The sequence below is a fragment of the Poecilia reticulata genome, linkage group LG7 (assembly GCF_000633615.1).
Source record: "Poecilia reticulata strain Guanapo linkage group LG7, Guppy_female_1.0+MT, whole genome shotgun sequence".
NCBI classification, from domain to species: Eukaryota; Metazoa; Chordata; class Actinopteri; order Cyprinodontiformes; family Poeciliidae; genus Poecilia; species Poecilia reticulata.
In genome coordinates, this window is record NC_024337.1 from 21,481,530 (window position 1) to 21,495,232 (window position 13,703).

General features: G+C 37.7%; 1 protein-coding gene across 1 annotated transcript in view; it reads right to left on the reverse strand.

Moving 5' to 3' along the window:
- Window positions 1-671: 671 nt before the first annotated feature.
- The window catches only part of nup210 (nucleoporin 210), a 32,921-nt gene continuing 19,889 nt past the window's right edge, over window positions 672-13,703 (reverse strand). The window contains exons 32-40 of the mRNA XM_008414091.2: window positions 12,314-12,534; window positions 11,931-12,067; window positions 9,145-9,259; window positions 8,677-8,823; window positions 6,889-7,139; window positions 6,604-6,808; window positions 5,990-6,103; window positions 4,088-4,165; window positions 672-1,857 (exon numbers count right to left, since the gene is read on the reverse strand). Of these exons, the coding sequence (XP_008412313.1) occupies window positions 1,754-1,857; window positions 4,088-4,165; window positions 5,990-6,103; window positions 6,604-6,808; window positions 6,889-7,139; window positions 8,677-8,823; window positions 9,145-9,259; window positions 11,931-12,067; window positions 12,314-12,534 (1,372 nt within the window). The 3' untranslated portion in view covers window positions 672-1,753. The remainder of the gene's footprint in view (window positions 1,858-4,087; window positions 4,166-5,989; window positions 6,104-6,603; window positions 6,809-6,888; window positions 7,140-8,676; window positions 8,824-9,144; window positions 9,260-11,930; window positions 12,068-12,313; window positions 12,535-13,703) is intronic.

Consider the following 13,703-nt stretch of genomic DNA (forward strand, 5'->3'; position numbering starts at 1 on the left):
GCACAGCTTAAGTGAACCCCATTTGATGTTGTGCTGCCTTCCATATCATATCGTAGTGTACAGTGTAGGGAGTGTGCTCACCTACATGAGATTGTGAAGCAGTTTTTGACACAGGCTGCTGCTGCGGGCATACAAATGAGCCTGGTGACTAACACCACAGCAGTTCAGGGGAAAGTCGCAGAAAAATGGGAGACAGACAGGATCAGTGGCCGAAGGGCATTACAGAACCTGGGTGATAAAAAGCATTCCTTCTCTTGATGTGTTTGTATATATATATATATATATATATATATATAGAGAGAGAGAGATTTATAGATAACAGTTCAATTTATCCAAACAGCGGCAATCCGCCGCAAACATCTCAAGGCACTTTAAGAAAAACAAACAGATCCAGTTTATATACAGAAATAAACAGTCAGCATAATCCAGATTAAAGATGACTTGTAATCATTACTGTGCAACCACTGACATAAGTATAAATGTAGGTTTACCTAAAACACTGCTAAACAGAATAGCCTATTTTTGGTATCATGTAGTAATAGGAACCTGAATTTTTCAGCTAACTCTGACGTCTGGATTATCACAGTTCTGTTATTAAGAAGAAACAAAGATTTGGCTGGAAAAAAAATTGTGAAGAAAAGTTAAACTGGACAAATTTGATGACAAACTCCTGACATAAAAAGTAAAATCTTTAATTAGCAAAAACAAGCACATTCTCACACAAGTACACAAGCTAATTTCAACCATGTGCCAAAAAGCTGCTCAGAGTTAAATGTATGGCATGACATCAATCAGATATAAGAAAACATAAATAGAATTTTTTGCCAATAAAAATCATAATACCAAAATATGTCACATAAAACCAAGTCACACTTTAATGAATCAGCATTTCAACAGTGCCAAAAGTTGTCGTTCTTGAAATGCTGTGGGGGAAAAAACCCCCAAAACATTTATTTTTTCCAACATGAGGCCACATCACATTTGAGTGTTTTTGTAAAGACACATTTACTGCAGATAAATTGAATGATGCTTCACATTTGCAACTGTTTCACATTAAACAAAACAAAAAAAAGAAATTAAGAAGAGCTGCATTCACTGTGGCTCAATCGTCAGTACAGCTAAATAGTAATTAAAAATGCCCAAGACAGAAATTAGACCAACTTCGTTGGTGTTCAACACATTTGGAGGGTTCTGCATCTTTCAGGACGGATTCAGTGGACGACGGTTATTAAAGCTACAACCAACAGAGGTCATTTTGTTCTCAAACAATAGCAAGTTAGCTTGTTACTCGAAAATGGATAGGGTTGTTTTCCTGAGTTATTGACCTTCACACGTGTGTCAAATATAAGCGGCACACAAGTAAACGCCAAACACAATATGCATCTTTTCAAGCTCAAACAGATGATTTGGTGTTCGAGCATTTTGCAAATACTTCAGTCATTAATGAAGAGGCGAAACACAACAAAACAGCACGGTGTGTATTACTTCTACACCATTCAATCTTCAAATACCAACACCACATCATACTTAACAGAAAACACACCAAGAAAAAGACAGAGCCTTGCAATCATTCTGCATTCATTTTAAATGATATATTCTTTTTTTTTTTTTTAAGTTTCTGTACCAACATTTGAAGGCAGATCTTCTGCAGCATCCCACAGCTTTCCTGCTGAGGGTAAGAGGCACATTCTTCATATATTAATGACCCGAGGTGTCGTGTCGCAGAGCAGAGGACGGGAGCACGGCGCCCAAATCAGGACTTGTAATCTGGAGAATAGAGCTGCGATCTGTATGTGCTGTTTGGACTAACTCTCGGCGTCATGCGGTTAAAGGAATTTGCTACGGGCGAGTCGAGACCTGAAAGAGCCAGAGAAACAAACTTAATGAAGTACACAAAACACATAGGAGAAGGCTCTGCTCGACAAAAAAATGATCAGCTGCAGATGGGTGACAGAGTCAGAGATTAGACGGCAAAGTTGGACAATTAAAATACAGACGGGTGGCATATATAACACATCAAAACATTCATTATACAGGATGATTTTTTTCTGAAGCATTTTAATGAGTATGGACTTAGAAAAACAAAACAAAACATAAAAGACCAATTCAAATGTCATGGCTTATTGGAGACTGCTGACTTGATTGTTACCCAGCAGTCACTGACACTATGCACATGAAAGGGAAGCCACTTAAGACAACTGTTGAAGAATGTGACTGATCCTAGAATGCTGCATCAAAGCATATTAATGAAAGTTTAGTGGAAGGAAAAAAGTTTGGTACAAAAATGGTGCACTAGTGTTAAGGATAACCACATCCTTGAGGGGCTCCAATAAACTGAGACCCGTTTTTCAAGAGACATCACACACTGACCTGCAACCGCAGTCACAACTACAACCTCAGAAGCCGTTCAAGGAATAAAAGAATGGGACTGTTGCTCAGTGGAACAAAGTCCTGCTTTCAGGTGGAAGAAAACATTGCTTTTCTTTCAGGAGTCTAAGTCACACAGTGTGAAGGAACATGTAGAGGAACACAATCCAATGTGACTGAGGTCCAGTGTGAAGTTTCCACAGTCAGTGATAATTTGAGGAGTAAATACAAACATGTCGATTCAGGCAAAGTAGAAAAAGAGAAGTCCCAAACAAATGTCAAGCACACATATGTGGACTTCAGTAGGCCAATGATGTTTTCTAAAAAAATCTTTTATTTGGTTTTATGCAATTTTCTATTTTTTGACAAACTTATTTTTTGCTGTTTTCATTTGCTGTAAGCCACAATCATTAATATTAATATTAAATGAGATAAACACTTCAAGTATATCAAACTGTATGCAACACATTTTTATGATATGTTTCTCCTTTTGAATCAAATAACTGAAAAAAAAAAGTCAGTCATATTATAATTTATTGAGATGATCCGGTTTGGCCATGATTAAGAAATGCTTCTTTTCCAGCAATTTAATTTCTTCTTGATCCATTCACATAAGGTTGTACTGCAAAGCTGCAGCCACTGGAAAACACTTGGACTCCATTTATTTTATAAAAACATCAACAAATATAGGTTGAGAAGGAACTACACTGCCAAAAAGATAAACAGAAAACCTGTTCTTCCACCTGACGGACAGTCAACCATAGCAACCCATCAGCCAGCAAATCAAAGTCTGTCTGAAAAATAAAGCCTCCAATTGCTAAAACACACATATGTAGAGGTGGAACATATTACATACAGGCCTGTTGAATTGTTGTGAAGTAACTATTTTATGCGTACAAGCTTTACAACTGATATAAATACATACACTGCACCTTTATCCTATTCCACAGGATGAAACGTAGCTGCATGTTTCATGTCACCTGTCAGTTTCAACTCAAGCGCCTCCAGCTCGGCTGAAACTCCTTTTGTTTGCCTTGTTGGTTCAAAGCGTTTGAACGAACAACTCAGGAGTCAATCAATTAGTAAGTGATCAGAATTAGCCAATATTTTTTCGATCGGCTCTGCCTAGTGAGAAGCAGGTCGTATAAAAAAAAGGAAAAAGAATTAGATTTGTTTTGTTTCTGTTCGTTAAATTAACCAAATGGAAAACTTCCCACTTTGCTTTCAAGCTGTAAACACATTGTGGCAGTTTTCTTTGTTAAAATTTAAAATAATGTGAGAGAAGTACTTTGAAACACAAACGAGGACATAATCCTGATATAAAAAGGAGAACCTTTGTTAGTTTGTTGACTTAAACTAATGTAAGCAGTTTAGATCGGCTGGGGCAGAGTGGTGGCACCACTAGAAAATCAGCTGCTTGACAAATTATTTCTAATCCGATAGTTAATAATTGTTTCCTGTTCTGTAGTGTAGCTGAACTTCACCACTTTACTTCTCAGAGTAAAAGAATATTTCCTTTTCACAAATCCATTAACTACCAACGTCCCTGAAAATCTCTAATATTGCCAATGAGGATGTGGAAAATCTTTAGAGTGAGTTCACATTTCTCACCAATGAATCGAGACAAATTAACTGCTGTTTCATGGTGGATTCACCTGGATCGATTTGTTTTTAGGTAACTTTGTGGGCGTTTGCTTCATATTGTGTGTGTGTGTCATACCAGTGAGGGCTGGCGGTGTTCTCTGGATGAAAGCCGGGTGATACGACTGCTCCTTTGGAGACAACAAAGAGTGCAGGACTGCCGGGGGAAAGACATCAAAATTATTTCAGTTTTTCAAACAGGGCGAGTTTACATGAAAGGTGATGTTGCAGCTTTTGTAGAGTTCTATGCTTCCAGGGCAAAATACACATTCAAGATGTGCAACATACTAGTTTGAGAATGAAAAAGAAATCATTGAATGTAAGCAGCTAAAAGGGAAAAATATTGGGTGGTTTTCATTCCCCCAGTTTTGTATTTATATATATATATTTATATAAAAACAAAAAAACAAACAAAATTAAAGGGAAAATGCTGAGAAATTTCTGCTGATGAACTCAAGTCAAGGACTGTATTGCAGAAAGTCCTTAGTTTGTTATTTTTAGTTGGATTTAATCTAAACCACACACAATGGCTTTATGATGAAAATAATGCATAATAAAACATAGCTTAAAAAATACATTAGATAAAAAAATTAATAAAACCCATCCAAATTATTTAAACAATAAACGTAGCAAAAAAAAAAACTGGTTATGTGGTGGTACATTATTAAAAAAAACATTTTCATGCTAAATGGAAAACAAAGTGAACTACAAAGTAAAATAGGTTTTAATGAAAGGTTTATATTTCAAATCGTTAGAACACTTTTCAAACAAATAAACATTTATACACCATTTGATTATTTCTACTTTTAAAAGAAAAATATAGGTTTATTTTTCCAATGAGAATGAGATTGAAATGGCTCTTTTAACAGAACTGTTAAATCAAACATATCCTCATGTTTTAATCTGCAGGTGCCAACAGGAAACTCGTATCAGTGTGTTCAACATTGAAATAACTAAAACCGCTTGAATGTAATATTTAGTGCAGGGACCTTTCTTTAAAGCTCTACTTGCCACAAACATCTGAATAGTTGGCCAGACTATGATCAACTTTCTTGGCCACACCTGACCCAGATCTTAATGACTCCTGTGCTAAAGCTCAATGAGAATATTGGGGTCATTGCGATGAAGGAAAAGAGGGATTGGCGTGAGTTATTTCCATTTTATAGAATTGCAAAGGTCACAAATAACATTACAATTTTCTGTTTTCCAAACAAAGTGCAGCTCTACAGGAAGCCATACACAAATATTCCTCGTAAAAAAAACAAACAACCTGAACTATAGATCTCTGGAGAACTTGAGTAAGTTTCTAACAAAATAATAGGATAAAAAGAGAAGGTGACCCTGAGCAGAACCTCGTGTGTATCGCTGATGTACTTCTGTTAATGCATGTGCTGCTGCCAATAAAACTGGCACATTTTGATTTTATCTTTGCCAACAGAGTATGAAAAAACCCAGCCTGATGAAGGAGCATCTTGTACTCACATTGAGACACATACGTCAACATTTACAGGCATTTCATCATTTAGAGGCAAAACAACCTGAAACATTGTGCCAAGCAGCCACATTGCCTTTCAAGATGAAGAGGAGGGATGTCTGAGTGAATCAACAGCCTGATATAGATCCAATCCTTCAGCCAACCACCTAATGAAGATCTGATTGATGGATATCCCACAGAAGGCAGGCAGCGTAGGAGGATTGTGAACACCTTTAACTTGATTTTCCCTAAAATCAACCCTTTGAAGCAGCCATTTTCTCTGACTTGCCTTTTCCCAATTAAATTTTGATTATTTTCCTCTAATATTTGATGTAGCTAAAGCTAGCATTGTAGATTAGACACTGAACACATCATCAAGTCTTATTCTGTAGAAGTCTTCGACTATAGACTAAAATACCACAAACTTTTAACCATTTGACTCCTTCAAAAGTTCCTCCACCTACAAAATCAATTATTATGGAAACAAAAACAAGTGAGGTGACCCACCAATGATGATGATAGCTGTGCCCGCCAGCAGAGCAAACAAGGTGCAGAACATCATCTGGTAGCAGTTTATGAAGCTGTGGAAGGAGTTATCCTCTATGAAGCTAGGAGGAGCCGCTGCAGAAAAGGAAGCAAAGGGAGTCAAAGCTTTGATGAAGAGTTGAGAACATCACAGTTTGTTAAAATGCTGTAGATGTGTGAAATTTCCACTTCTGCATTTATTATCACTGACAAATTGCATCAATATGTCCTTGTTTACCATAGGTCTAGTCAAAACAACTTCTTACTTAGAATAACTTATGCTTAACTTACTTAATGGGTTAAGTAAATATCTATCTATACATCCATCTTTTTTTAATGGTTGCGGAATTGTAAAAAAAACAAATAGTGAGTGAGGCTGCACCTTTTTCCGAAACCTCAACTTGGAAAAAGGGGCAGTCACACCCACACAGTAATAGCCTGCAGCACATTAAGTCAAAATTTAAGAGCCCATCAAATTTTGTATACAGCTCTGTAAGATTTAATGTCTGCTATATTTCCTGAGAGCTCACAAAAGAAAGAAAAAGGCTTGGCTTGTTACTCAGCAGATTAACATTTGTACAGAAACAATGACTGACCTTGCTTGGCAACGTTGGGATCATTAACATGAATAAAACTGACAGGGATGACCAAACTCTGGCCAGAAGAAGCGCTGCTTATGTCGACAGAAGCTGAAACTGCCGAATGCAGGTCCACGGCGTTAACAATGTACTTCGTATAACTGGGGAATCCTTGCTGGACCTCCTTCTCGTAGATGACAAGACTGGGAGAAGTGGACGTCACCTAAAGGCAACAAAATGCGTTTACTCACCTCTACCCGTTGACATAATATTGTGGTGCATATTTCCCGAACCACTCCTGACCTCAATGGTGGACAGAACGGCGGGGGGGCCGTAAACTGTGAACTCAGCGGACGGGTGCAGGTTGGAGAGCAGCAGCTCGGTCTGGTCTGAGTAAAGCCCCGGCTCGATGGGCAGCTGGGTGCTGACCTGCTGTCCGGTGAAAACATTGCCAACCAGGCCGGCCTTCACCAGCAGGTTGGTCATGGACACGCTAAGCAAACGGGTCTGTTGATTGGTCGTGGGCTGCAGGGTCATGGTGCATGAGTAGAATCCTGGAGCAAAAACAGGAACAAAGGCTCAACTAGTATTCGTACCACAAACATTTTTTTTCCCACATTTTGACATTTTACACCTTTTATTTTATTGTTATTTTATGATAGACTGATACAAAGTAGCACGTTTCTAAAGTAGAGGGAAATGAACATAGTTTTCTTTTCTTTTTTTTTAGCACGTCAACACATTTATATTCAGTCACCTTTCATTCAGCTACTGCACCCCTGCTTCGACACAGCTGGATAAAAATCACTGAATTATTTTTCAATGCCATCAAGTTTGGCGTAGGCCTGGTAACGGGCCAGCCGTCTGACTCAGCTGTGTTGGAACAACAATGGAGCTAAATGCAAGAATGAAAAGTGTTCGAGTCTGCGAAAGACTTCAGACTAAAACATATTCATGTGTCAAAAAGGCCTAGTTAAAGTCTATACCAAAATCTAATTGAGAATATTTGGCAAAACTAAGTTCACAGTTCCTCTCAATCCAGTTGGACTGTGCTGGAGCTGACTACAAAGAATAATGGTCTCTATGCAACAAAAGGTGTATAGAAACGATACCGACTCAGGGGAGAAGGGATAACGATGCTTAGCACAGTTTGCTTTATGTTTGTCTAATCGTCCATCATTTTCATTTACCTTCACAATTTTACCAAGCTTGCACATTTCAATGTTATAAAAGTCCAAGAAACGGCATACAAGTTTAAGCTTGTGACATGAAAAGATTCACTGACAAACTAAACACTGTAGTTTGTTCTAGAGTTTCTGGAGTTTTAACCTTTAACCTCAGGTTCTCAATCAAATGGTACATTTAGAAAGTCAGTAGAAAGCCATTGTATTGTACAGTGATACACACCCAATGGACCCAACAGTGATAAACAAGCAACAAGGGTGAGTCCCAAACCCCAAACACAATTACATCAGTGCTTTCAAGCAACATGGACTCTCCTCAGTTCGATACATCACTCGGACACCTTTTATGGCCTCTGTTAAATTCATTCCTTGGGCAATGCAGGTATTGATTAGGCCCTTGTAAACAGTATTTTCCCGTTCTCATAAAGTGCACAGACATTAACACTGTTAAAGTTAGATTTAAATGTACTATTTCTAGATTTTAGAACAGAACACCAGAAAAAACACAAGAAATGAATGTGAACGGAGCAGAACAGACAATTATGAGAGGTTAAAGTGACATTATGGTCTTGTGAATAGATTTTCTAATCTGCTGCAAAACTGAGTGATGAGGCTAGGTCCAAAAGTTTCTGCTGTAAAATGTTGTAAAAACCAAATGATGGGCTAAGTGGCCAAAGAAAAACAAAAGCATCACCAAAATTAGAATCAGATATTTGAACCTTCTGTAATTGTATCCAACAAAGGCTATTAACCTCAAATAAAAAAAACAAACAATGACTTCAAATGTAAAGTGTTCAAATGAGTCAGAAAATTGTATATTTGTGCAATAACTCAAAAGAGAAAAATGTGCTTAGAAGCTTCTTTAGTCATGAACCTACTTTGTGACCTGAATTCAGATGAGTCTTACCAATACTGGAGTCAAAGCTTGTGTACGTTTTGAACACATCGTTGGTAGAAAAGTCGATAGTGTCGCTGGTGAAGCTGAGAAGGCAGCTGACAGATTTCTCTGGCTCAAGCTTTGCAATAGCTGCTATCTGGGTAGGTGAACAGGTTCCTGGAGGGTAAAGCAGAATGGAAAGCTGAAACTTAACGTTTATCCAAATACATAAAAATAAAAATAAAAGATTAAACTGTTTTTTGTTTATTACTTTAGAGAAGGTGACTGTTTCTAGATTCTAGTTTGGCTGAAACATTTGAGCTTATTTGCTCTTCGCACCGTTTATTTTTATGTCGCCAAAGCTAAAACATAACTGAACACTTAGATTTACTATAAACCAAAATAGCTAAATCCAGAAACATTTTAGTAGCAAATTCATCTTGCTCGCCATTTTCTTTTACTCATTCTAAAACGGATGTCTGTTTTAAACATCTTTACCGATGAGGTTGGTTCCTCTCTCTCTGGTAGTAAGCAGAACTTTTGTCTCCTTTCCAGACCTGACAGGTGAAGGTTGAGCCATAGCGGCCGTTGTAGTAGGCGCTTCCACAATTACCTACAGAGTAACAAACACAGAAAATAAAGTCAAGCTGAAAGATTTTCAATGTTTGTGTTTGTAAGGGAGAAGCTAATTTCCCTGCTTTCCCTTTTCATACTTTTGTAGCTTTGATCACATTTCCACTTTACGCTTACACTTTTAGGTCAGGAGAGAAAAATGCAGTGCACCATGGAAAATTTTGTACTGGGCAGCTCATACTGTTTTTGAATAGCATATAATTTGTTTTTATGAAATAACTGCAATAATGATGGGAAAATAAAGGAAAAACGGGCAAATAAAGACACCAACATGACCGTGCATTGACAGTTTACTTATTTACTATAACATTGTCCTCACCCAATGTTTCAACCAGCTTTGTGTTTGATCAAGCAAAGCATGTTAAAAGACACCCACAAAGCCAAATTCATCTTTAAGTAAACAGTTTTTCCATTGTGTACACTCTGTTCAGTCTTACTCTCCACGGCTCAAAAGTGGGTTCAACCATGACAGAGACGTTGTTTTTCTGGATACTAGGAAAAAAAAAATTTACCACTTAAGCATTTTCCCCCAAAATTTCCCCCTGGAGTTGAACCAATAATATTGTGTTCTGGGTCGTGTCGTAGTTTGAGATATAAAATTTAATTTCTGTTTGGATCTCCTACCAGAACGGTTCCAGTTTCAGTCACAAAAACCTGTGTGTGAGGTTTCCAAATTTTTTATAAACCCTCAAGCACAATTTTTCTGTTTTCGATATTAATAAAGATTCAAAAATTAGGAGGGTTTTGTTTTCTCTATGGTAATTATTTTCTATTAATAACTCATTCTAATACTTTGCTATTAAGAGAAATACACTGATGCACAATGATTAAGTAGGGTATGAAATAGTTAATTCAGGGGTACAAAAACATAAATAGGTTGAAACACTATGGCAAAAAATGTGGGTACACACTGACAAACAGGCATACCATTTCCCTCTTCTTTTTTTCATGGACGTAAAACCTAGGTGTGGGTGATGTGAAAATAAAATTCTATCACACGAATTTGGGCTGTTTATTGTGGTAATAAAAATGACAATAAAAAAGTATGTATAACTTTATTTTGGTAACTGTACAGCTGTCACTGCAGTCTCAGCTCCACAAACAAAAATGCTGCTCCTGAAAAAAAGTCATTTTGAAAGAGGCTTCTTCAGGACACCAGTGACATAAAAGTGTGATTCTTATCAATAAGCAACTACCGTATTTTCCGCACTATAAGGTGCACCTAAAAACCTTCAATTTCCTCAAAAGCAGACAGTGCGCCTTATAATCCGGTGTGCCTTATATATAGACCAATATTGAGCCACAACAGGTCTAGTAACTACAGTAAGCAGCTGCCGACTTAATTTACAACCGTAGGAGAAGAAGCAGCGCGCGGTGCATGCTGGGATAGTTGTCAGAACGCTGGTTTGTTAATAAAGTTTGACTGACCTATCTACCTACCGACCTGATAATCATGTCGTCTGCAGGTGATTTAGCACCACTTTCTCCATGAACATGCTGTGCGTAAATGGAGAAGGGTGACCATCGTCCGACCACACCCCAGCCCAGTCGCGGAAGGCTCTCCTTGCCGACCGGAGTCGGACTGTTTTGTTGACATTCTTTATGTCAACAAAGTGGCTTTAGATATTCATCCGGGGTGCTTAGACTAGGGTTACCAAGGGACCAGCCCCTATATATTTAAACCCAGGGGGGCGGGGGAAGAGAGACAGAGACTGTGGCGGCAGCGTGTCGGTTGGTCTGTGTTACCCAGAAAGCAGTTATGCACAATATCGCAACACCAACACCGTGAGTGAAACAATGACTGGGGCAGCCTACTATATAAAGTACTCGGGGACACTTCTTTATTATTACACATCCACATTTGTAGAGTACGGAACAAATCGTGTCCCATATAGGTTCAATACGGGACGGGTGGCAACCCTAACTGTAGCGTCTATTCTATATGCCTTATAATGCGGTGCGTCTTATATATGAAAAAAGTTTTAAAATAGGCCATTCATTGAAGGTGCGCCTTATAATCCGGTGCGCCTTACAGTGCGGAAAATACGGTAATATAACTGCATTTGATCATATTTTTGAATACACTGATGTCGAGGTATGCTGCCAGAAAATACTGACAGCATTTTTAACTCTCATATATCATTCTTTTCAATTTGTAAATATGACAAATCATCATTCTTATGACATTTTTTTACAACGACCAATACCAGCTCAACCACCTCTTTGACAGAAATGCTATCTGCAACTGTTCAGTTGAGTTTCATGAGCTTTTTAAGAAAATCTCAACATAACATATCATCATGTCTCATTCTACTAATGTATTTGTTTGTATCTATTCGCATTTGTTTTGAATTCCTGGTTGAGTTGAATTCACAAGAAAATGAAATGAAAAGGTTGAAAACTGAGACAGCAAATTATTCTTGTCTTCACAATTACTCTTCTCCAGTATGAGTTAAGAACTAATTTTTTATGCACTGAACTTTGCTTTGGATGGATGAAGAATGAACTTTATAGGTCTTAAAACATGTGCATAAATTTTTTTTTACTATTACTGTGTGATGAAGAATGATTTATGGATCTCCAAAGGAAACTTGTAGTTGTGCAATTTGCTCAAATCTTCCTTAATGAGAGATAAACAACACACAATTTACCTCTCTGTAGGTTTTCAAAACGCCAGATATCTCGTAGAACACAGTCACTACGCCAGAGTCTCTGGCTACAGCTGCCCCGCTTTTAGCGTCCACCTGGAGAACACCATCTGCAGAGGAACTCCATGTGCCAGGAGCTCCTGAAAAGATGGCAAGAAAATAATCTGTTGCAAATATCAGGTAGTAAATGATGATTCTATACAGCATGAATTGACAAAGTATTAAGTTATGTAGCTGAAAAAAAAAAACTGGTGTAGAAAAAAGATGTGGGTAAAACTGCAAATATAACAGAAAAACAAAAGAGTATAGATATAAACTGACAGTTACTAAATGTTGTGTTGGTATATTTTGTACAAATGTTTTGGAGCAATTTATGGTACACTTACCATCTGGGTTTGTTAACTTGGCTTGGAAGCAGACCACATCACCCACAACCAGTTTATTGGCTTCATCCATATGGATAGCATGATCAACAGGAAGTGGAACGTAGTCCGCCACACCCATGTTTTCTTCATCCCACAGTGCCAGAAGTGTGAGACCTACATTGACCGTTCTCACCGTCACTGAGTGGTTAGTGGGGCCCACTCCCAGCTGGACCAGATCATCCCTGAGAGAAAGCACAGAGCCACAGTAGGTGACGGGCACAAAGTAACAAGAACACGAGTTTGTCCAGCTACTTGTTAATATTCTGTTCTAGCTATTTTTAATGTGCAAGAATGCTCTGAAAATACAAATTAAATAAAATTTCCACATCGGGATGAATCTGTAATGTGTGTGTTATAAAAATAGTTTAAGGACTATTAAACTATATATTTAATAGTCCTTAAACTATATATAACTATATATTTAAGTCAATATATATATATACACACACTGTAAAAGAAAACCTCTAACTTGACCAATAAAGCTGCTTGCTATTCTAAATTTATAGGCATGTTTATTGGCTTATTTTCTTTTTTTAACTTTAGGATGTTGATTCATTGCTCTCCACTTAAAAATACATCTTATATTTTGTCACAAAGTCTCATTTCTCAAAAAGGCAAAACTATTTAAACCTCAGATATTGAAACCTATTGGTTCATCCGAGACTCTGCAGGATTTAATCGCAGGCCAGTGTTCACAGATCCCACACCATTAGGACTTTAAAACACAGTTTCCAACTCTTGCTCTAAATTTATCTCATGGACTGGAAAACAATGTAGCACTGTAACAACGTATCAATTTATTGAGCAGGATGGTGAGGGAGTCGCCTCCCCTGAAAGAGCAGCAACTCTACTCCGTGTTCAGTGCCTCTATTAATTTAGGTTCCTTCCTCAGGAGAAAATCTGAGGTGAGGTTACTGGTCGAGTTTGGAAAATTAATGTCAACTCCTCATGGAGGCAGTTGAAACACTCTGAGGTGACAACTATTATCAGACTGAACATACAAAAGACTAAAGTGTAAGAGTATCACTAACTATTCAGAAGAAAAATAATTGAAGTGTAAATGACCAGCTGCTGTGTTAATCTGCTTTTTTCTTCAGTGTGCGGTCTAATTTAGCTCTGAAACAGTTTGAAAGATTATTTTCCCTCACTTGAATAATCAATTAGTAGATATGTAGTGCAGGGCCAGAATCGGCCAATTTTTAGCTTGATTGGAGACAGAGCAGTCAGAACTAAAAAAAAAGAAATAGAAATGTTTTTCTGATCAGTGACTGCATCATTATACTCTCTCCCAGTTCTACAACACCCTTTGGTGTGGATGCTGTGACAGAGTGAAGAAGACTTTAATTAGCCA